This window comes from Leptinotarsa decemlineata, unplaced genomic scaffold, assembly GCF_025532065.1.
Source record: "Leptinotarsa decemlineata unplaced genomic scaffold, Ldec_3_MD MMD2_tig00000010_RagTag_RagTag, whole genome shotgun sequence".
NCBI classification, from domain to species: Eukaryota; Metazoa; Arthropoda; class Insecta; order Coleoptera; family Chrysomelidae; genus Leptinotarsa; species Leptinotarsa decemlineata.
Genome location: NW_027412538.1, coordinates 12,360,504 through 12,384,590, shown reverse-complemented (window position 1 = coordinate 12,384,590; position 24,087 = coordinate 12,360,504). Strand labels below are relative to the sequence as shown.

Genomic DNA, 24,087 nt, shown 5'->3' with positions numbered 1-24,087 from the left:
TCGGCGTTGCCAGTTGTACAATAAATCATTGTTTATGGGGCAATGTAGCGTTGCCGGTTTTGGAATTAATCGTGAACTACTCGACGAAAATTGGAAGCGCGAAAATGATATATTTTATAATAATGAATCAGATTTAAGAAAAAATATGACAATCTGCGATCCGTCATTGTATACGGGGTGTCTCAAAATACATCATTGAAAACAAACATAACGTCGAAGTGTACAGGGTACGTCAAAATATATTTAAGAAAAAACATGTCGGTTCAACAGAAGTCTAGCATTCCAACATGTCGGAAGTCTCGTATCTTTGTTAACCAAGTTAGCATCATCAGGAGAAAGAGGAGATCCAATAGTGTCGAGAGGTTAAGCTTTGTGGACTCAACGTGAGGGCAATGGGGGAGCGAAGTATTCGACAATGACATTTCAAAATACGTGGTTTTCCGTGCGTTTTCGATCGTTTTTCGTGCGTTCACGATCGTTTTTCGTGCGTTTACGATCGTTTTTCGTGCGTTTTCGATCGTTTTTCGTGCGTTTTCGACCGTTTTCCGTGCGTTCATTCGTTACCGTTTCATCGTTATTGTCGTAACGGTTTTTCGTGTTTCAATATGACAGTCATTTATCATTTAACGCGTTTCGCTAACCAAGTTAGCATCATTAGGAAATGATTATTTTGCGAATTTTCAGACTCTTGAACGGAACCTTGTGGAACACCCAACCTAACTTCTGTTACAGAGTAGTGTCGGTCAGCCAATCAGAATGGAGAAATCAAATATCGCTCGATTGATTGTGCTAGATGAAATTGAACTGGAGAATGAGGGTCGAATAATAATAATAATAGTGATAAAACATTAAAAGCTTGAAAGTGACGTAGTCAGCGTGATAGGTGGTGGCGTGTGTAATAATGAATGGGTTATTACAAAGAATAATAGCGCAACTGTCAGAAGGGCACTGAGTTGTATATTTACTAATAATGATCAGATCGTCGCATACGGCATGTCAAATGAAAGGATAAGAAATGGAGAATTCGTCGACAGAGAAAAAACAAATATGGCGTAATGAATATAATATCCAAGGCCGAATGTGAAATAACATAGGAAGAATTGCAAATTCAACAAACTTGTAATTAAAAAATGTTGGGTTATGAACAACTATAAGTTTATTCCAATTGCAGAAGCTTGATTCAAAACGCAGAATTTATTGACAAAGAAAATGAAAAAAATTATTAGATACTGAAACATATGATATATTTGGATTCCTTAGGGTGAGAAGGATTCGAATCCATCAAAAAACGACCACTTCCGGTTTTCACTTCCGGTCCTCCGATTTCGATGATTTCAACATCAATGGATTCGTTTAGATGTCATGAAACATAATTAATCATTTGTCGAAGCCAAAAGGACCTTATAACCTATTTTCATTATAGTAGCAGCAACAGACCGATGTGGGTACTCATTTCAAATGATGTCATTTGTAGATTATGAAAAGTATAATATCGAGCATCTAATGTGAAATAGCATAGAAAGAATGGCACATTTGAAGAAAATCATTGAACATATTTGAAATTAAAAGTTGTTGGGTTATGAACAACTACGAGTGTAATGTAATTGCAAAAGTTTGATTCAAAACACATAATTTGTTGACAAAAAAAATGAAATAATCATCGTATACTGAAACATATGGTATTTTTGGATTCCTTAGGGTGAGAAGGTTTCGAATCCGTCAAAAACAGGTCACTTCCGGTTTTTACTTCCGGTCGTCCGATTCCGATAATTTTGACATCAATGGATTCGTTTAGATGTCAAAAAACATAGTTAATCATTTTACGAAGCCAAAAGGACCTCATAACCTATTTTCGCTATACTAGTCGCAACAGGTCGATGTGGCTACTCATTTCAAATGATTTAATGTGTAGACTATGAAAAATATAATATCGAGCGCCTAACGTGAAACAGCATAGGAAGAATTGCAAAGAGAATCATTGAAAAAACTTCGGATCGTTACGTACATCATGTCAAATGAAAGAAGAAAAATTGCAGAATTCATCGACAACGAAAAAACAAATATGATGCAACATGTCAGAAGGGCACTAACCCACATCTTTATCAATGATAACTGAATCTCAACGTGCAGCACATCAAATGAAAGGGAAACGAATGCAGAATTCATCCTCAGAGAAAAAGCAAATCTGACGCAACATGTCAGAAGGGCACAAAGCCACATTTTCGTTAATAATTGTCGAATCGTCACGTACAGCACGTCAAATGAAAGGAAAAGAAATGCAAAATTCATCGACGGAGAAAAAACAAAGATGGCGCAGTATGTCAGAGTGACACTAAGCAACATCTTTGTTGATGATAGTTGGATCTCAACGTGCAGCACATCAAATGAAAGGGAAACGAATGCAGAATTCATCAACAGAGAAAAAAAAACGGAGACGATGCCAAGAGGGCCCAAAGTTGTATCTTCACTAATAATAGTCGCATCATCACATGTAGCATTTCAAATAAAATGGGGGAAAAAAAGCAGAATTCATGTGTTTGTTGCGCTATTCAAATCCAAGGTGACATGGATCAATGTCAACGCTGAATATGCATCTAACAAAGACTCTTTGATTTTCTTTTGTTTCATTTCAGAATATGTCATCACTAATTTTTATATTTAAACCCAAAGTGACATTGATCACTGTCAATGTCGAATCTACATCTGGAGATACGCAGTTCTCAAAGCGACGAAACAAAGGCTCTTTGTTTCATTTTGAAATATGTCATCACTTATTTTACTATAAATACGTCATGCATGGCGAAATGAGTTAGTTGCATCCGTTGAAAGTGATACCAGTGACAAGTGCACCGATTCTATTTGAAAGTAAGTGTTTTAGGTTTGACTTTTTCCTCAGATGAATTTATTCAAATGTAATTTATTTGAAAATTGGTGAGAATTGTTGAATCATTTGATTTCCAAAATTTTTCTCGATATATATATATATATATATATATATGTTGGATGATTTCAGTCAAATGTTTTACATGTCGTGGTTTGTTTGAGATAGTATTCGCATATATTGTCAATCAAAACATAAAGCTTTCATTTTTTATTTTTCACAGATGGATTTACAAAAGTTGAATGCAAGTTCGATCGTGAAGAGAAAGCCAAGTATCAAAGTAGTAGATTTGCCTGTGGAGATGCCGCAGAGGATATTCACTGCCAAAATCGTGGAAGGAAAATTTGGTGAGGCGGTCTTGTTAGATTTGGGAGATAAAGTATCATTTCTGCCCCACCGAGTGACGGAGGCGTATCGTCCTCACTTAGAAGAATTTTCATCAGGAAAATACGCTATTGTGTTCAAAGGGTTGATGGACATTGGGAAACCGAATCTTGTCGTTTCATTTGAGATTGTACAAAATTAAGGTTAGTACTGTTTCCAATTTTTTCTTTGTTTTATAGGCAAAGAGTTTTTGGGTGTATACAATATTTTTCATTCGAGTCAAAAATTCTCACTCACAGATATGATCCGCATAAAGTAGTGTTTCCATACAATATATTTCCTTCACTTAGTACGTGCAGAATATGTGTTTTAAATTCATTATTTTGAATGACACTTGATTTTTTTATTTTCATTATATGTGTAGCAATTACTTCATGGAAGACATTACCCTCTCTGTTGTCAAAAAATTTTGTTTAGTGTATGTTTTTATTAAAAAATCGAATTTATTTCAGTGTATGTTTTTATTGAAAAATCGAATTTATTTCAGAATAATACATCAACGTGTGCAGTATCAGTCAGAGTCATCTCAACAACAACATTCAAAACCGTCATAGCAACCTTTCCAGAACGAGTTTCAAATCTAAGCAGTTTCCATTTTTTTCAATCTATAGAGGCTTGAATTTGTCGATATTCAGTGATTTGTTGGACAAACTGCGTCTATTCAATATATACACAACCGTAATGAATTTGGAAGACTTTGAAGATTCATCGTGGTGTGTTCCAAAATTCAAGAAAAACACGCCGTTCTGTATGGGTCATTTCAAAGGAAATTTGTTCAGCTGCAGTCTCAATAACGTTGATATTTTATATAAATGGCTTTATAATATACTACCAAAATAAATACAATACATATCACACACATCTTTTTTTGAAAATGAAAACTTATCTTATACAGGGAAAGTTGTCAAAAATGTGCAATAACAAAAAATTATATACCATATTTTATAGAGATGAAGAAACATCATATTGAAAGATACTAAGTTGACAAAAACAGGACATTTTAGAAATAAAGGAAATAAGTTTGTCTGTCATTTTAAATTCTGATTCGTTGGGTCGATATAACAAAAAGTGGCATTTTATATCTTGAATTTTATTCAGGACACTATTATAGTTTATTGACATTTGTCATTAAATTTCAAGTATGATATTTGGAAATTCATTTCGTATTGTAGTTTTTTCGAAATTCCCTTTCAAAATAGCATCCTTTGATATAGATACCGGACGAGTTCATTATGTGTAGATAACCTGAGTTTAATTTTTATGACAATGTCGTTTGGTGTGATCACGAGTCCATTATAACAGGGAGTGAAATGAATTCTCAGACATATGAATATAACAAAGTAACGATACAGACAAATATGAAAAATCGTTATGAAATAATTCAAAGCCATGAATCGAAATACATGAATTGCTTCGATATTCTGAAACAAAAACACTCAGTATTCACAATTCCATTCATTATTCCAACTATCTTCAAAATGCACATCAAGCATTTTGTCGTAGTACGGTGACCGGAGCAAAGTTACAACTTCAGCATATGAATGTTTATAAATAGTAAGGTAGGTCAAGATCTTCAACAGGTATTACGAAATTCATTCGGTGTTCATTGATCACGAAACGGTTCGTAAGCTTTCGGAATACAATGCAAATAATTTTCTTTATGACTATTCGTTAGATATTAAATATTATTACCTCAAAATATATCGAAATCATAACACGTTTGCGATTCATTTTTTCAGTTACACTTGAAAAGTGAGTTTCAGTTTGCAGAAATAATAGCCCACACATGTTGGAAATTTTGCCATAGTGTGGTGAAAATCGTATTGAAAATTCTACGAAATATAAGCGCATACATACAGAGTGAATCAATATTTGAAATACGTCGTTTGGAACCCCCCATAACCCTTCTCTATCGAATTTTGGCAGAAATAATGCTGAGTCGTATTGTAGAGTTAACGTTCGAAATTGGGGAAAGTGAAGTATTCAACAGTTTTGCGTGCGACGGTTATGCGTGCGTTTTCGAACAGTTTACGTGCCTTTATTCGTTATCGTTTCGTCGTTATTGTCGTTTTTTTTCCTATTTCAATATGACAGTCATTTAACACTTAACGCGTTTCGCTTACCAAGTAAGCATCATCAGGAGATGACTAAAGTTCACGCTTTGTCGTATGAAGGTTCGTTTTGCGAATTTTCAGACTCCTGAACCGAAACTTGAGGAACAATCAGCCTAACTTCTGGTACAGAGTGGTGTCGTAAGCCAATAAGACTGGAGAAATCAAATATCAGTAGAATGATGGTTTTAGATGAAATTGAACTGAGGAATGTGGGTCGAATAATAATAATAATAATGATAAAATGTTAAAACTTTGAAAGTGACGTAGTCAGCGTAGGAGGTGGTGGCGTGGTAGAAAATGTGTGAGGATTTGTGGAAATGAATGAGTTATTAGAAAAAAAATGGAGCAACTGTCAGAAGGGCACTAAGTTGTATATTCGCTGATAATAATCGAATCTTCGCTTACAGCACGTCAAATGAAAGAACAAAAAATCCAGAATTCATTGACGAGAGAATACAAAGATGGCGCAACATGTCAGAAAGACATTAAGTCACAATTTCTCTCATGATATTTGGATCTTAACGTGCAGCACATCAAATGAAAGAGAAACGAATGCAGAATGTTATCGACAAAGAAAAAACAAAGATGACGCAACATGTCAGAAAGGAACGAAGCCACATCTCCGTTAATGACAATTGAATCTCAACGTGCAGTACATTGACTGAAAAAGAAAAAAATGCAGAATTCATCGACAGAGAAAAAAACAAAGACAACGTAACATGTCAGAAGGGTAATGAGCCGTATTTTCGTTAATAATGATTTGTTCTCAACGTACAGCACATCAAATGAAATGGAAACGAATGCAGAATTAATCGACAGAGAAAAAACAAAGATGGCGCAACATGTCAGATGTGCACTAACCTGCTTCTTCGTTAATAAAAGTCGCCTCGTCACGTGCAGCATATCAAAGAAAAAATAAAAGAGGCAACCAAAAGGGCACTGAACCATATTTTCGTCAATGATAGTCGGATCGTCGCATTTGACATGATTCATTCACTCAAAACTGAAATATTCAGAAGATACCAAAGGAGATCTCACGGTGACTATAAGTTCTGGTATGCTTTGTTAGGTATCGAATGATGCGTGCAATTTCGTTAATTCCAGCGACATGATTATTCCAAGACATATTGGTGTCCATTTGAACCTCAAAAAACTTATCGAAGCAGAAGGTGGAACCCCAAAAAATAGGAGATATAGTACACCAAGTCAGTGAAGAGCGGCATTTTTCTGCCGAAAATTTTTTGAATTTCTTCAAATTTTTCCAAATATCTGTAACAGAAAGACAAAACTCAGCTGCGGAACGCTTCTATCTACTAAAGTTAAGTATGTGTCGGTAGTGTGTAACGAAGGTTTCCATTAAATTCACTGTTTGCGCCCTCTGGAGGATGTTTGTTGCGATACACCATAGATGACAATATTTATTGTTCATCATTTCGAATCCGTTGAATACAAGGGGTTTGGAAATAGAAAAAAACAACGTTTTAACGCTTTGTTGACGTGTTTGATGCTCTATGACCAACACCCGTTATCCATATTTTCATTATTATCGCGATTGTATGACCACCAAACATTCAATATTATCGGGATTGAAGGGAGCTGATAGGTTAGGTGGAGTACCAAGGTGGCCGATAGGTTAGGTGGAGTACCAAGGGGGCCGAGGGGTGGAGTTCCACGCTTAAATCGCTACGATACTCGTTCCATCCAGCTTGCCCCCTTGGTACTCCACCTAACCTATCGGCCACCTTGGTACTCCACCTAACCTATCAGCTCCCTTCAATCCCGATAATATTGAATGTTTGGTGGTCATACAATCGCGATAATAATGAAAATATGGATAACGGGTGTTGGTCATAGAGCATCAAACACGTCAACAAAGCGTTAAAACGTTGTTTTTTTCTATTTCCAAACCCCTTGTATTCAACGGATTCGAAATGATGAACAATAAATATTGTCATCTATGGTGTATCGCAACAAACATCCTCCAGAGGGCGCAAACAGTGAATTTAATGGAAACCTTCGTTACACACTACCGACACATACTTAACTTTAGTAGATAGAAGCGTTCCGCAGCTGAGTTTTGTCTTTCTGTTACAGATATTTGGAAAAATTTGAAGAAATTCAAAAAATTTTCGGCAGAAAAATGCCGCTCTTCACTGACTTGGTGTACTATATCTCCTATTTTTTGGGGTTCCACCTTCTGCTTCGATAAGTTTTTTGAGGTTCAAATGGACACCAATATGTCTTGGAATAATCATGTCGCTGGAATTAACGAAATTGCACGCATCATTCGATACCTAACAAAGCATACCAGAACTTATAGTCACCGTGAGATCTCCTTTGGTATCTTCTGAATATTTCAGTTTTGAGTGAATGAATCATGTCAAATGCGACGATCCGACTATCATTGACGAAAATATGGTTCAGTGCCCTTTTGGTTGCCTCTTTTATTTTTTCTTTGATATGCTGCACGTGACGAGGCGACTTTTATTAACGAAGAAGCAGGTTAGTGCACATCTGACATGTTGCGCCATCTTTGTTTTTTCTCTGTCGATTAATTCTGCATTCGTTTCCATTTCATTTGATGTGCTGTACGTTGAGAACAAATCATTATTAACGAAAATACGGCTCATTACCCTTCTGACATGTTACGTTGTCTTTGTTTTTTTCTCTGTCGATGAATTCTGCATTTTTTTCTTTTTCAGTCAATGTACTGCACGTTGAGATTCAATTGTCATTAACGGAGATGTGGCTTCGTTCCTTTCTGACATGTTGCGTCATCTTTGTTTTTTCTTTGTCGATAACATTCTGCATTCGTTTCTCTTTCATTTGATGTGCTGCACGTTAAGATCCAAATATCATGAGAGAAATTGTGACTTAATGTCTTTCTGACATGTTGCGCCATCTTTGTATTCTCTCGTCAATGAATTCTGGATTTTTTGTTCTTTCATTTGACGTGCTGTAAGCGAAGATTCGATTATTATCAGCGAATATACAACTTAGTGCCCTTCTGACAGTTGCTCCATTTTTTTTCTAATAACTCATTCATTTCCACAAATCCTCACACATTTTCTACCACGCCACCACCTCCTACGCTGACTACGTCACTTTCAAAGTTTTAACATTTTATCATTATTATTATTATTATTCGACCCACATTCCTCAGTTCAATTTCATCTAAAACCATCATTCTACTGATATTTGATTTCTCCAGTCTTATTGGCTTACGACACCACTCTGTACCAGAAGTTAGGCTGATTGTTCCTCAAGTTTCGGTTCAGGAGTCTGAAAATTCGCAAAACGAACCTTCATACGACAAAGCGTGAACTTTAGTCATCTCCTGATGATGCTTACTTGGTAAGCGAAACGCGTTAAGTGTTAAATGACTGTCATATTGAAATAGGAAAAAAAACGACAATAACGACGAAACGATAACGAATAAAGGCACGTAAACTGTTCGAAAACGCACGCATAACCGTCGCACGCAAAACTGTTGAATACTTCACTTTCCCCAATTTCGAACGTTAACTCTACAATACGACTCAGCATTATTTCTGCCAAAATTCGATAGAGAAGGGTTATGGGGGGTTCCAAACGACGTATTTCAAATATTGATTCACTCTGTATGTATGCGCTTATATTTCGTAGAATTTTCAATACGATTTTCACCACACTATGGCAAAATTTCCAACATGTGTGGGCTATTATTTCTGCAAACTGAAACTCACTTTTCAAGTGTAACTGAAAAAATGAATCGCAAACGTGTTATGATTTCGATATATTTTGAGGTAATAATATTTAATATCTAACGAATAGTCATAAAGAAAATTATTTGCATTGTATTCCGAAAGCTTACGAACCGTTTCGTGATCAATGAACACCGAATGAATTTCGTAATACCTGTTGAAGATCTTGACCTACCTTACTATTTATAAACATTCATATGCTGAAGTTGTAACTTTGCTCCGGTCACCGTACTACGACAAAATGCTTGATGTGCATTTTGAAGATAGTTGGAATAATGAATGGAATTGTGAATACTGAGTGTTTTTGTTTCAGAATATCGAAGCAATTCATGTATTTCGATTCATGGCTTTGAATTATTTCATAACGATTTTTCATATTTGTCTGTATCGTTACTTTGTTATATTCATATGTCTGAGAATTCATTTCACTCCCTGTTATAATGGACTCGTGATCACACCAAACGACATTGTCATAAAAATTAAACTCAGGTTATCTACACATAATGAACTCGTCCGGTATCTATATCAAAGGATGCTATTTTGAAAGGGAATTTCGAAAAAACTACAATACGAAATGAATTTCCAAATATCATACTTGAAATTTAATGACAAATGTCAATAAACTATAATAGTGTCCTGAATAAAATTCAAGATATAAAATGCCACTTTTTGTTATATCGACCCAACGAATCAGAATTTAAAATGACAGACAAACTTATTTCCTTTATTTCTAAAATGTCCTGTTTTTGTCAACTTAGTATCTTTCAATATGATGTTTCTTCATCTCTATAAAATATGGTATATAATTTTTTGTTATTGCACATTTTTGACAACTTTCCCTGTATAAGATAAGTTTTCATTTTCAAAAAAAGATGTGTGTGATATGTATTGTATTTATTTTGGTAGTATATTATAAAGCCATTTATATAAAATATCAACGTTATTGAGACTGCAGCTGAACAAATTTCCTTTGAAATGACCCATACAGAACGGCGTGTTTTTCTTGAATTTTGGAACACACCACGATGAATCTTCAAAGTCTTCCAAATTCATTACGGTTGTGTATATATTGAATAGACGCAGTTTGTCCAACAAATCACTGAATATCGACAAATTCAAGCCTCTATAGATTGAAAAAAATGGAAACTGCTTAGATTTGAAACTCGTTCTGGAAAGGTTGCTATGACGGTTTTGAATGTTGTTGTTGAGATGACTCTGACTGATACTGCACACGTTGATGTATTATTCTGAAATAAATTCGATTTTTCAATAAAAACATACACTGAAATAAATTCGATTTTTTAATAAAAACATACACTAAACAAAATTTTTTGACAACAGAGAGGGTAATGTCTTCCATGAAGTAATTGCTACACATATAATGAAAATAAAAAAATCAAGTGTCATTCAAAATAATGAATTTAAAACACATATTCTGCACGTACTAAGTGAAGGAAATATATTGTATGGAAACACTACTTTATGCGGATCATATCTGTGAGTGAGAATTTTTGACTCGAATGAAAAATATTGTATACACCCAAAAACTCTTTGCCTATAAAACAAAGAAAAAATTGGAAACAGTACTAACCTTAATTTTGTACAATCTCAAATGAAACGACAAGATTCGGTTTCCCAATGTCCATCAACCCTTTGAACACAATAGCGTATTTTCCTGATGAAAATTCTTCTAAGTGAGGACGATACGCCTCCGTCACTCGGTGGGGCAGAAATGATACTTTATCTCCCAAATCTAACAAGACCGCCTCACCAAATTTTCCTTCCACGATTTTGGCAGTGAATATCCTCTGCGGCATCTCCACAGGCAAATCTACTACTTTGATACTTGGCTTTCTCTTCACGATCGAACTTGCATTCAACTTTTGTAAATCCATCTGTGAAAAATAAAAAATGAAAGCTTTATGTTTTGATTGACAATATATGCGAATACTATCTCAAACAAACCACGACATGTAAAACATTTGACTGAAATCATCCAACATATATATATATATATATATATATATCGAGAAAAATTTTGGAAATCAAATGATTCAACAATTCTCACCAATTTTCAAATAAATTACATTTGAATAAATTCATCTGAGGAAAAAGTCAAACCTAAAACACTTACTTTCAAATAGAATCGGTGCACTTGTCACTGGTATCACTTTCAACGGATGCAACTAACTCATTTCGCCATGCATGACGTATTTATAGTAAAATAAGTGATGACATATTTCAAAATGAAACAAAGAGCCTTTGTTTCGTCGCTTTGAGAACTGCGTATCTCCAGATGTAGATTCGACATTGACAGTGATCAATGTCACTTTGGGTTTAAATATAAAAATTAGTGATGACATATTCTGAAATGAAACAAAAGAAAATCAAAGAGTCTTTGTTAGATGCATATTCAGCGTTGACATTGATCCATGTCACCTTGGATTTGAATAGCGCAACAAACACATGAATTCTGCTTTTTTTCCCCCATTTTATTTGAAATGCTACATGTGATGATGCGACTATTATTAGTGAAGATACAACTTTGGGCCCTCTTGGCATCGTCTCCGTTTTTTTTTCTCTGTTGATGAATTCTGCATTCGTTTCCCTTTCATTTGATGTGCTGCACGTTGAGATCCAACTATCATCAACAAAGATGTTGCTTAGTGTCACTCTGACATACTGCGCCATCTTTGTTTTTTCTCCGTCGATGAATTTTGCATTTCTTTTCCTTTCATTTGACGTGCTGTACGTGACGATTCGACAATTATTAACGAAAATGTGGCTTTGTGCCCTTCTGACATGTTGCGTCAGATTTGCTTTTTCTCTGAGGATGAATTCTGCATTCGTTTCCCTTTCATTTGATGTGCTGCACGTTGAGATTCAGTTATCATTGATAAAGATGTGGGTTAGTGCCCTTCTGACATGTTGCATCATATTTGTTTTTTCGTTGTCGATGAATTCTGCAATTTTTCTTCTTTCATTTGACATGATGTACGTAACGATCCGAAGTTTTTTCAATGATTCTCTTTGCAATTCTTCCTATGCTGTTTCACGTTAGGCGCTCGATATTATATTTTTCATAGTCTACACATTAAATCATTTGAAATGAGTAGCCACATCGACCTGTTGCGACTAGTATAGCGAAAATAGGTTATGAGGTCCTTTTGGCTTCGTAAAATGATTAACTATGTTTTTTGACATCTAAACGAATCCATTGATGTCAAAATTATCGGAATCGGACGACCGGAAGTAAAAACCGGAAGTGACCTGTTTTTGACGGATTCGAAACCTTCTCACCCTAAGGAATCCAAAAATACCATATGTTTCAGTATACGATGATTATTTCATTTTTTTTGTCAACAAATTATGTGTTTTGAATCAAACTTTTGCAATTACATTACACTCGTAGTTGTTCATAACCCAACAACTTTTAATTTCAAATATGTTCAATGATTTTCTTCAAATGTGCCATTCTTTCTATGCTATTTCACATTAGATGCTCGATATTATACTTTTCATAATCTACAAATGACATCATTTGAAATGAGTACCCACATCGGTCTGTTGCTGCTACTATAATGAAAATAGGTTATAAGGTCCTTTTGGCTTCGACAAATGATTAATTATGTTTCATGACATCTAAACGAATCCATTGATGTTGAAATCATCGAAATCGGAGGACCGGAAGTGAAAACCGGAAGTGGTCGTTTTTTGATGGATTCGAATCCTTCTCACCCTAAGGAATCCAAATATATCATATGTTTCAGTATCTAATAATTTTTTTCATTTTCTTTGTCAATAAATTCTGCGTTTTGAATCAAGCTTCTGCAATTGGAATAAACTTATAGTTGTTCATAACCCAACATTTTTTAATTACAAGTTTGTTGAATTTGCAATTCTTCCTATGTTATTTCACATTCGGCCTTGGATATTATATTCATTACGCCATATTTGTTTTTTCTCTGTCGACGAATTCTCCATTTCTTATCCTTTCATTTGACATGCCGTATGCGACGATCTGATCATTATTAGTAAATATACAACTCAGTGCCCTTCTGACAGTTGCGCTATTATTCTTTGTAATAACCCATTCATTATTACACACGCCACCACCTATCACGCTGACTACGTCACTTTCAAGCTTTTAATGTTTTATCACTATTATTATTATTATTCGACCCTCATTCTCCAGTTCAATTTCATCTAGCACAATCAATCGAGCGATATTTGATTTCTCCATTCTGATTGGCTGACCGACACTACTCTGTAACAGAAGTTAGGTTGGGTGTTCCACAAGGTTCCGTTCAAGAGTCTGAAAATTCGCAAAATAATCATTTCCTAATGATGCTAACTTGGTTAGCGAAACGCGTTAAATGATAAATGACTGTCATATTGAAACACGAAAAACCGTTACGACAATAACGATGAAACGGTAACGAATGAACGCACGGAAAACGGTCGAAAACGCACGAAAAACGATCGAAAACGCACGAAAAACGATCGTAAACGCACGAAAAACGATCGTGAACGCACGAAAAACGATCGAAAACGCACGGAAAACCACGTATTTTGAAATGTCATTGTCGAATACTTCGCTCCCCCATTGCCCTCACGTTGAGTCCACAAAGCTTAACCTCTCGACACTATTGGATCTCCTCTTTCTCCTGATGATGCTAACTTGGTTAACAAAGATACGAGACTTCCGACATGTTGGAATGCTAGACTTCTGTTGAACCGACATGTTTTTTCTTAAATATATTTTGACGTACCCTGTACACTTCGACGTTATGTTTGTTTTCAATGATGTATTTTGAGACACCCCGTATACAATGACGGATCGCAGATTGTCATATTTTTTCTTAAATCTGATTCATTATTATAAAATATATCATTTTCGCGCTTCCAATTTTCGTCGAGTAGTTCACGATTAATTCCAAAACCGGCAACGCTACATTGCCCCATAAACAATGATTTATTGTACAACTGGCAACGCCGAACCTGCTATGCTGGCATGTATTGACATTTGACAGATGCAGTCTTATGAGTCTAGCGTTTACAGTGTCCTTCTTCAACCAATAGATAGTTCAGCTAGTGACTCATAGGTGACTCTGTGTGTTCTATAACTTAATTTTCAAACCGGCAACGCTACATTACTCCATAAACATTGATTTATTGTACAACTGGCAACGCCGAACCTGCCATGCTGGCATGTATTGACATTTGACAGATGCAGTCTTATGAGTCTAGTGTCTACAGTGTCCTTCTTCAACCAATAGATAGTTCAGCTAGTGACTCATAGATGACTCTGTGTATTCTATAACTTAATTTTCAAACCGGCAACGCTACATTACTCCATAAATATTGATTTATTGTACAACTGGCAACACCTGCTTGCACTAGCAACCGGTAAATCTCGATACCATCTCCATCTCTCTTTGCATCGATTACGTCACACGCGCCTCTCGCTCTTACACACACATACACATCTTTACATGAAATATTAATTATTTCCCAAATCTAAGTATATTTTCCTATCTTCAATATGATAATGACGATTACAATCTACGGAAAAATATCTCTTACAGTAATTATTGTACCGCACAATTTGTTTTGATGTTAGATGGCTATAAATACCCAACATTCGCAGTTAACTTCAATATCTTACGATGGTGTAGAAGCTAAGGACAATGTCTACGGCGCGGACGACCCAGGTTCGAATCTCATAACTATAAACTTTTTTTATTTAAAATCACGTGACTGAAGGGGCTGAGGGAGCTGATAGGTTAGGTGGAGTACCAAGGGGGCCGATAGGTTAGGTGGAGTACCAAGGGGGCCGAGGGGCGGAGTTCCACGCTAAAATCGCTACTATACTCGTTCCATCCTGCGTCGATTTCGATGACGTTGATAGGTTACCCCCACTCCCATTGCGCCAGAACATACGTTGTTACACTACTCATGTTACCACCAAATTTGAGGGATGTTTTTCTTACTTTGGACCGAAGTATCTAAATATTTTATTACCGTATATTCATTTGTCTATATATCAATTCGAAAAAATTTTGGAAATTCATTTCTTAGATGTTCAAAAATTATTGTAATCTTCTATATTATGTCCATAATAGTTTTTTTTTATATTATTTTTGTGTCTATTGTAACTGCTACTTATAGTCTTACTGTATGCTTTTTTTCTCTTCATTATGGGATGGGTGGAAGATAGCCTCTGGCTAACCCTTTTCCCTTTGTGTATAGAACTTGTTTCTGCACAATGAACGTTATTATCATTATTATTTTCACCGTAGTGTGCGCTGGTCAGGCCCTATCCCCCGAAGCCTCGATACATTCGGGAGGGCGCGCCAGCATAATCAACCAATGACCACTCCCCACACCGTGGGGTAAGAGATCATTGGGTCCGAGAATCATGTGCCCTGAGCAAACGCAGTGAGCCCAGAATGACAGCCTTCTGCATCTGTGCGGCTAAGATTTCTGCCTTAGTGCGGCAAGCCGGTATGATTTTGAGATTCGAGAGTAGAGAAGACATCATTCCACCAAGAACTCCAACAATCAGAACGACTATCTTGACAGAGTGATCTGGATAGAGTCTGCGGAGTTCGAAGCGAAAATCTCGATATTTAATCCGTTTTTCCTCCTCTTTTCTGACGATATTCGTCTCGCCAGGAGCTGAAAACTCCACGACAAATATCGTTTTGGTCTGGTGGTCGAGAAGGACTACATCAGGCTTATTAGCTTGTATGCGCCTGAGGGTGGGAAACAAATAGTTCCAATAAATTCGGCACTTCTCGTTCACCACAACGGATTCAATATCCCCGGAGCGTAGGGCAACACCGGTGTCTCGTCAATACCGTAAGAGTGCTGTAGATGGTAATATAGTACTCTTAGGGCCGCGTTATGTCGATGGATATAGGCCGAAACCGCATATGCTGAACATGCTGATAGCAAGTGCATTAAGATCTCGGACGCCTCGCGGCAGGCCCTGCACCTGTCAGGAACCTCTATACCCATCACGCGACTGCGGTAGACTAAGGTGTTGAAGACACCATCCTGGCAAGCCATGATGAACCCCTCAGTTTCCGACTTCAGCCCACTCGACCTGAGCAAAGCGAACGTCAGGCACTTTGATAAGCCAAGGTCTTCAATGTTATTGAAGAAGACCCCATGCATTGGCTTTTCCCTGTGTCTCCGCAGAAGTAAGGTGATCCCTCCGGCTTTTATCTGAGCTTTTTGCTGAACGGGTTCCAACTCGGTGACAGTGTTGTAGTCACCTCGTTCAGAGTCGAAAAATATACCGAGTTCATCAGCTGCTCGAGCAGCTGCCCTAAGGAGAAATGCTTCAATTCTTGCTCTCTCATGGTCACGGACCATGCAGAGAAGGGGATCCGAACTCCTGACGATCTTACAGGCTGTATCCAGTACCATTCTGTCATGTAGACACTCCCAACTCAAAAGTCCACGACCTCCCTGTTGTCGGGGGAAGTACAACCGTGGAACGGACGATTTGGGATGCAAACTCCTATAGAGATGCATCATTTTTCGGGTCCTTACGTCGAGTTGATACAGCTCCTCCCGAGTCCACTTCACTACTCCAAACGAGTAGAGTAAGATTGGAACGGCAAGCATATTTGTTGCAGCAACTTTGTTCTTCCCCGACAGTTCCGATGACCAGATCTGTCGAAGTTTGTGCTGATACATGCCGCGGAGAGAGTTTTTCACTGCAGTTACCTCTTGTGAGTGGCGTTGTTCCACCCCGAGGTAAGTATACGTCTCTCCTGCATCCAGATGGTGTAGGATGCTTCCATCTACGAGCTGCACATCCTCTCCGTAGTCCCCGCATCGTCCTCTTTTGAGATGAACCATTGCATATTTGTCTATCCCGAATTTCATACCGATAGCATGCGTGTACTCTTCCACCACCCTCAAGGACTGATGGAGATCCTTCTCTCCAGAGGCATAAAGTTTGAAATCATCCATATAAAACAGATGGGTGGCCTTGTGCCTCCGGTTTCCGAGGGTGCCACAGTTATATCCTCGAGTCTTTCTGAGCGCAACGGATAATGGCAATAGTGAGATACAGAATAGAAGGGGGCTGAGGGAATCACCCTGAAATACACTCCTTCTGAAAGTGACCCACCCTGTTTGAACACTCGGTCAACTGCGGTGAGTATTCGTGTGTATAAGATGCTTGTAAACAACTTATAACACAAATTCAAGCATGTTATCGGTTTGTAATTCTTAGGAATCGACAAATCTCCGCTTTTGGGGATGAGAACGGTCCGCCCCTCGACAAACCAAACCGGAATCGGCTGCTCTCCGTCCAGCCATAAGTTGAAAACTCTGGTCAGATGGCGGTGGGTACTTGATAGTTTTTTCCACCAATAAGTGTTCAGCCCGTCTGGGCCTGGAGCAGCAAAGTTCTTGGAACCAACAAGGGCTCTTCGAACGTCATCCGGGGTTATCGGGTTGCGCAGTTCATTGAGCTCAGGCTGTCGAAGCTCTCTGTTGAAGGCTTCGAACTGCGCTAGGGCTGGAGTGTCTAAGTTGAGTGGCTGCGGGTGTTCATAAATATCCTTCCAGAAGGATTCCACCTGATCAGCAGTCGGCCGATTATCCACAAAACGTGGAGGCTCTTGGAATAAGCGAGAAGGTTTTTCGCGGAACCTAAGATTTTCCGCGATACTTCTCGCTCGCCTCACTAGTGACTTCTTAGCAGCCACTAGCATTCGTATCCTATCAAGGCAATGCCGTTTGGTGGTCAACAGCACGCCTTGGCTTAGAGTGTGATGGATACATCGTAAATTGGCGGATATTCGCCGCAATGCGGGCGTGAAAGGCCTATTGGCCGCCCTGTAGTCCATCACACATTGGATACGAGACGCGTGTTGTCTCGCCGACGTGATCTTAGCCTCCATCTTGTGTACACGCCGTTCAATCTTCCGAACCGCAAGGCCGGGATTTCGTCCTTCCGATTCGGAAAGCGATTGGACGACGTTATACACGGCGGTGTTGATTTGCCAGATGTCAACCTCTTCTGTTAGAACACTATGAACCTCCGCATCCAAACAAGCCAGTTCTTGTGGCTTCAGGGGCCTAATTCTGTGGAGCGCCCTGCGTGTTCTGATTGTCGTCTCCATTGGTGGTATGGTGCGAGTTTCCTCTCCAGCCGTGCCAACGGGTGGTAGAACTGCCACTTCTAACACTTCGTTAGCAGACTGGGGAGGAGCTATATTATTATCATTATTGATCTGTTCGCCGTTGAATACTCCTGATTGCTTTACGCTATAACCAACATTATTCTTCACAAGGAATGCGATAACCTCTGGGAAAAAATGATAGATATTTTCAACAACTCTAATATATTTTCGCAAAAAACAAATGTAATACCTATAAAATCATAGTCGTAATATAGACCTTGTCGTCCTGAATCGAATATTCAAAAAACGAGTTCCAGCGTCTACTTGTAAAACTCCCCACAAGTTCCTCATTCTTCGTAAGGAGCAGATTGATACCTCTTCAACAACTTGTTCTGTCGATGTTTCAACTCCGCCATCAGGTCCCTGTTGTCATATAAACTCTCAGACCTCACCAAATCTCTGAAAGTTGGTTTCGGTACCACCGATCCTCTTCCTGGGAAATTTTCGTTTTCATATTGGCCACCGAATACCGGATAATGCCCTGCCAGAACACCGAAGTCTAGATTCTGGAATGGAAACTTTGTGGCAGAACTTCTAGGAACTCCATTGATTTCTATTTTTGGGCTACGAGGTTTGTTGTATAAATCGTTCTGTGGCAGAATCTCATTTCTGGAGAAGAATTTACTGGTAGGACTATTATTTGTGCTATGGGAATTACTTCTAGAAACTTGCTTTGATCCATTATTCTCCCGATGCACCTGAGCAATACTGATATTTTGGTAATAGTTTTCAGTTCTGTTAGAAGAAGGTTGAGAAAAGTATCCTGAGTCTCTAGGAGTCGGAGAAGATACTTTGTTTAGATAGCTGCTGTTTTCGAATCTGAAACAAAAAATTCAATCAATCACAAGAGACTATGGTGGAAGAAAAGTATTTTGTAGATGGTTACTCAGATAACATCGTGGTGATAATGAAATCTGTAATAAACGTTCATGGTGTGATGAAAATAGATTCACAAATAACGGATGGTTCAACAGAAATATTCCTACAAAGGGCTACAAATTCCCAAGAGAGATTTGAAGTTGATGTTTGGCTTGGTGGTCCCCACTTCTTTGAGGCATTTTTGACGAAGGAATTATATTTGAAAATCTTGTCGGAAACTCTAGTTGAGTTGTTCGAAGATTTGTCTTTGAATATTCTGAGAAAATATTAGTATTTCCAACATAATGAAGCTCCGCCACTTCGTACACTATTTGCGGAGATTTTCCCAATACCAGGACGATGGGTGGGAAACAATAGTCCTTGTAATATCTAAAAAAAGCTATGTATGTTAGTATACAGGGTGTAACTGAATAAGTGTAAAACATTTGAGGAGGTGATTCCTCATCGTAAAAAGATAGGATCTTTCATATAAAGAAATTTCATTGGAGCATCCCTTGTTAAGATACAGCCCCTTAAAGGGGGTACATAAAATTTGTATAACAATTTTTTCACAAGCACTAAAAAAGTTACAATATCGAAATTAACCTGACGTTTTGTACTACCAAAGACACTTAGCCGGAAATTTATTTGGTTTACCACAGGTTGTAAAGGGTGGAAAACGCAACCCCTAAAATTTATTTCCAATGTAACTTTTCGTCTTATTATTTGTTCACCATTTCAAAATTCATTTTCAATAGCCTGTTTCATTCTAAACAAAAATGTCTCTTGGGTTTTTTGCCCAAAATAAACCAGTTCGCAGCAAAAAATTATTTTACGAACAACTACAGAGATACATCGTCATAAATGCGAAAATACGAAACTAATCTATCTAGTAGGTCGCTATTAGCGATAGTGACAATGACATTGGTATGACGCTGTCAGTTTGTGAATTTTCGAAATTGAATCAATACTAATTGTGTGTTGTTGTTCTGTTCTTAATTTGCTACTTTAATAATTCACTTGTTATTAAAATGGCATACACAAATGAGGAAATGGCTGATATACATTACGTTTACGGTCTGTCGCAGGGGAATGGGTTAGAAGCTTCTAGAAGATATGCTGAAATGTATCCTCAACGGCAGCATCCTTCACATAGAATATTTGCTCGACTTCATCAACGATTACGAGAATATAGTTCATTCGACAAAAGAACGCAGGATTGTGGTCGCCATCGAGAAGTACGAACACCACAGCTTGAGGAAGCAGTACTTAATTTGATTGAAGAACAACCTACTACCAGTACTAGAAAGATTGCTTTCCAGCTAAATGTTGATCATATGACGGTATTTCGAATTTTAAAGGAACAACTCTTATACCCTTACCATCTGCAACGAGTACAGGCACTGTTACCGCGAGACTTTTCAAAGCGTCTTGAATTTTGCAATTGGATGCTGGAAATGATTAGAAGAAATTGGGACTTTCTGATGACGATAGAATTCACAGACGAATGTAGTTTTTCCCGGGACAAGATTATTAATTTTCATAATTACCACATTTGGGCTGATGAAAAACCTCACGCTATTGTCGAAACTAGCCATCAAGAACAGTTTTCTCTTAACGTGGGGCTCGGAGTTATTGGGGATGATTTAATTGGGCCTCATTTTCTACCTCCTCGATTAAATGGTGAGGCATACGTCCAATTTTTAAGAGGAGTGCATCCAGTATTGCTGGAGGAAGTTCCTTTGGGCGTCAGAAGGGATATGTTTTTTATGCATCATGGAGCTCCCGCCCATTTTAGTCAAGTAGCACGTCAGCATTTAACTAAAACATATGCAAATCAGTGGATAGGTCGAGGAGGACCACAGAACTGGCCCGCTCGATCCCCGGATCTCAAACCTCTCGATTTCTCTATTTGGGGCCATTTACAGCATTTGGTTCATCGTACTCTTGTTCGCGATGTAGAGAACTTAAGAAACCGCACCATCGATGCGTGCAAGGTAATCAGAGAGACTCCAGGAATATTTGAGCGAATACGTGGCTCAATGCGTCGACGTCTAGATGCATGCGTAATGTCTAAAAGTCGACATATTGAACCTTCACTATGATATCTACATGTGTGTTTTGTTATTAATAAATTAGTTGTTTATTACCCTGTAACCGTTTAATGCAGGTACCTAGGTACTATCAACAAAATAACAATGAATCCAGTTCGCATTTATGACGTTGCATCTCTGTATTTTATCAGTTCGGACTCCCATTGTCTAATATAATATAAATTGATTTGATAACCCCGAGAAAAATCAAAAAGATTAACCGAAAATAACAATTTCATTAAACAAAAAACTGAAATTACAAAAAAAACATACAACAACAACCAAACGAATAAAAATTGAAATATTAATAAAAGCTGAAAAAAAAATCAGCTTCTATTAATATTTCAATTTTTATTTATATTATGTTATGTTATTTCTTTGTTATTTCAGTTTTTTGTTTAATAAAATTGTTATTTTCGGTTAATCTTTTTGATTTTTCTCAGAGTTATCAAATCAATTTATATTATATCAGACAATGGATGTCCGAACTGATGAAATACACCACGAAACATTGTCAACCACCTTCGAACAAATGTATCTCTGTAGTTGTTCGTAAAATAATTTTTTGTTACGCACTGGTTTATTTTGGGCAGAAAACCCAAGATATATTTTTTGTTTAAAATGAAACAGGCTATCGGAAATAAACTTTTAAATGGTAAACGAATAATAAAACAAAAAGTTACATTGGAAATAAATTTTAGGGGTTACGTTTTCCACCCCTTTTTGGTAGTAAAAAAGGTCAGGTTAATTTCAATATGGTAACTTTTTCAGTGCTTGTGAAAAAAAATTGTTATACAAATTTCATATACCCCCTTTAAGGGGCTGTATCTTAACAAGGGATGCTCCAATGAAGTTTTTTTTATATAAAAGATCCTATCTTTTTTTCAATGAGAAATCACCTTCTTGAATGTTTTACACTTATTCAGTTACACCCTGTATATTCTAGCTTCGGAAACAGATAGATCTCTTCCGATTCATAATTTTAAACGCCGGTCCTGTGTCTCATACAATGTGACATTTCGGCGAGACCGTGAGAGTGTTTATAAAAAAATGCATCTACTTGTTCCTTGGTTTAGACACACCGTCTTGAAAAATACTCCAACCGACCATATCAGTTTTTGAACCACTGGCTGAGGCAGTGTGGTATTTTATTTTGTTTTGGAAAATAGGGTTTTCCTGGGTTAAATCTTAAGAGAGTTTAAATATTTGAAAGCAGACGGTTGGCGCGATTTCAGATAGTCGTTTATGCTGACGTAGGAATGAAGAAGTCTGTAAAGCTCGAGCGGAAATTGAGCAGTGTAGTGTGAAAATTAATACCGATGAGAATACTGTACGTCGATACCGAGTATAAACGAGTTATAATTGTGGTTTCAATACGATATTTTTGGATAACCTAGAGGGTCAAGCTAAAAAAGGCAACGGTGAGTTAAATATATATGTGGGATAACCATGTTTTGGTTATGGGAAGGAGTTAGCCACAAATCAGTATACAGAGTGAATCTCATGATTGAGTCGTACTTAGGTAGCGGTCAGAAATTATTGGCCAAGCTAGAGTTTTACAGTCACTCTCGTGTATGATACTAATTTACGGCGAAGGTACCAAATTTGAGTTTCATTCTAAATTTTGTTATTGTTAACATTCTTTTTGGTGTTTTTCTCCGTCTATTCAGTTGTATCATTCTTCTTTATTTTCTCCATTATTGAATAGTATCTTTCAAAGTTTAAAGCTGGCTTTTATTTCGAAATCTGGAAGAGTAACCTTTCAGAAAGAAGTGCTTGCAAATTCTGAAAATCTTTCTCACTGCAACTAAATACCTTCTCTTCGTGCAGGAGGCCCAATTCAAGCCTTTTTCGGAATTGTCTTAGTATTCAAAAGTTGATGTAAGAAAATCCGCATCTGGTGACAGCAGTTGCCAAATTAATTTGAATGAAACCAACACGCCAATAGCACGAAGGGTGCAAAGAGTGACAAATAAATAATAATAAGTCTAATTGTTTCACTGGTGGGTCCAGCTAAAGTCCACGTTATTACAGTGGTGACTACGGTGGGATTGTATATATCGTAAGTCCCGTATTTGAAAAAAAACAGTTATAAGTAGACCTTATTACATGCTATTAAATAACCACCACGTTCACCTGACCTGATCTTGATGCACTACGTCACGGTAATCAAAAAAACAGTGAGCAAAACTTCGACATTTGATTCAACTTGTCGTGCTTTTTTGATCTTGGCTCTCCTGGGTTCTCCCATTGAGACCATTACACTTTGGTTTCGATGTTATAACCATATACCCATGATTCGTCACCAACCATGACCCATCCAAGCAAATCTGGATCGCCGTTGAATCGTCATTCAATAATTTCTGACGTTATTTAACAATTCCGATGCTCATGACACGGTCAAAATTCAGCAAATTTGAAACGTACTTTGCTGCCACATGCCACACAAGTCCAAAATTCTTGAAAAAATTGAATGGCAAGGGCCAACCGATTCATCGACATCGTCAACAACTTCTCTAATAGTAATTTGATGATTCTCCATAACAATTTCATTCTCTTTGTCAACAATTTGATCGGTATTGATGTGTAATGGATGAAAAAAAATATTTATTTCGAAGAGCATCACAGTCAATGATTTTAGAGTGACCTGCAACAGCTCCGTGAAGTTATTAGGTATATATATATATATATATATATATATATATATATATATATATATATATATATATATATATATATATATATATATATATATATATATATATATATATATATATATATATATATATATATATATATCGATGA

General features: G+C 37.2%; 3 protein-coding genes across 4 annotated transcripts in view; 2 read left to right on the top strand and 1 right to left on the bottom strand.

The window, feature by feature from the left end:
• LOC111510203 (myrosinase 1) overlaps positions 1-24,087 on the top strand; it is a 408,217-nt gene that overhangs the window by 229,165 nt on the left and 154,965 nt on the right. The window lies entirely within an intron of this gene.
• LOC111516085 (probable G-protein coupled receptor CG31760) overlaps positions 1-24,087 on the top strand; it is a 155,276-nt gene that overhangs the window by 43,838 nt on the left and 87,351 nt on the right. The gene's annotated exons all lie outside the window — the stretch shown is intronic.
• Positions 18,477-24,087, bottom strand: part of LOC111511871 (uncharacterized) — a 33,423-nt gene continuing 27,812 nt past the window's right edge. For both annotated transcript variants that reach the window (XM_074171470.1, XM_023167887.2), the window contains exon 5: positions 18,477-19,150. In XM_074171470.1, the coding sequence (XP_074027571.1) occupies positions 18,619-19,150 (532 nt within the window). In that variant the 3' untranslated portion in view covers positions 18,477-18,618. The remainder of the gene's footprint in view (positions 19,151-24,087) is intronic.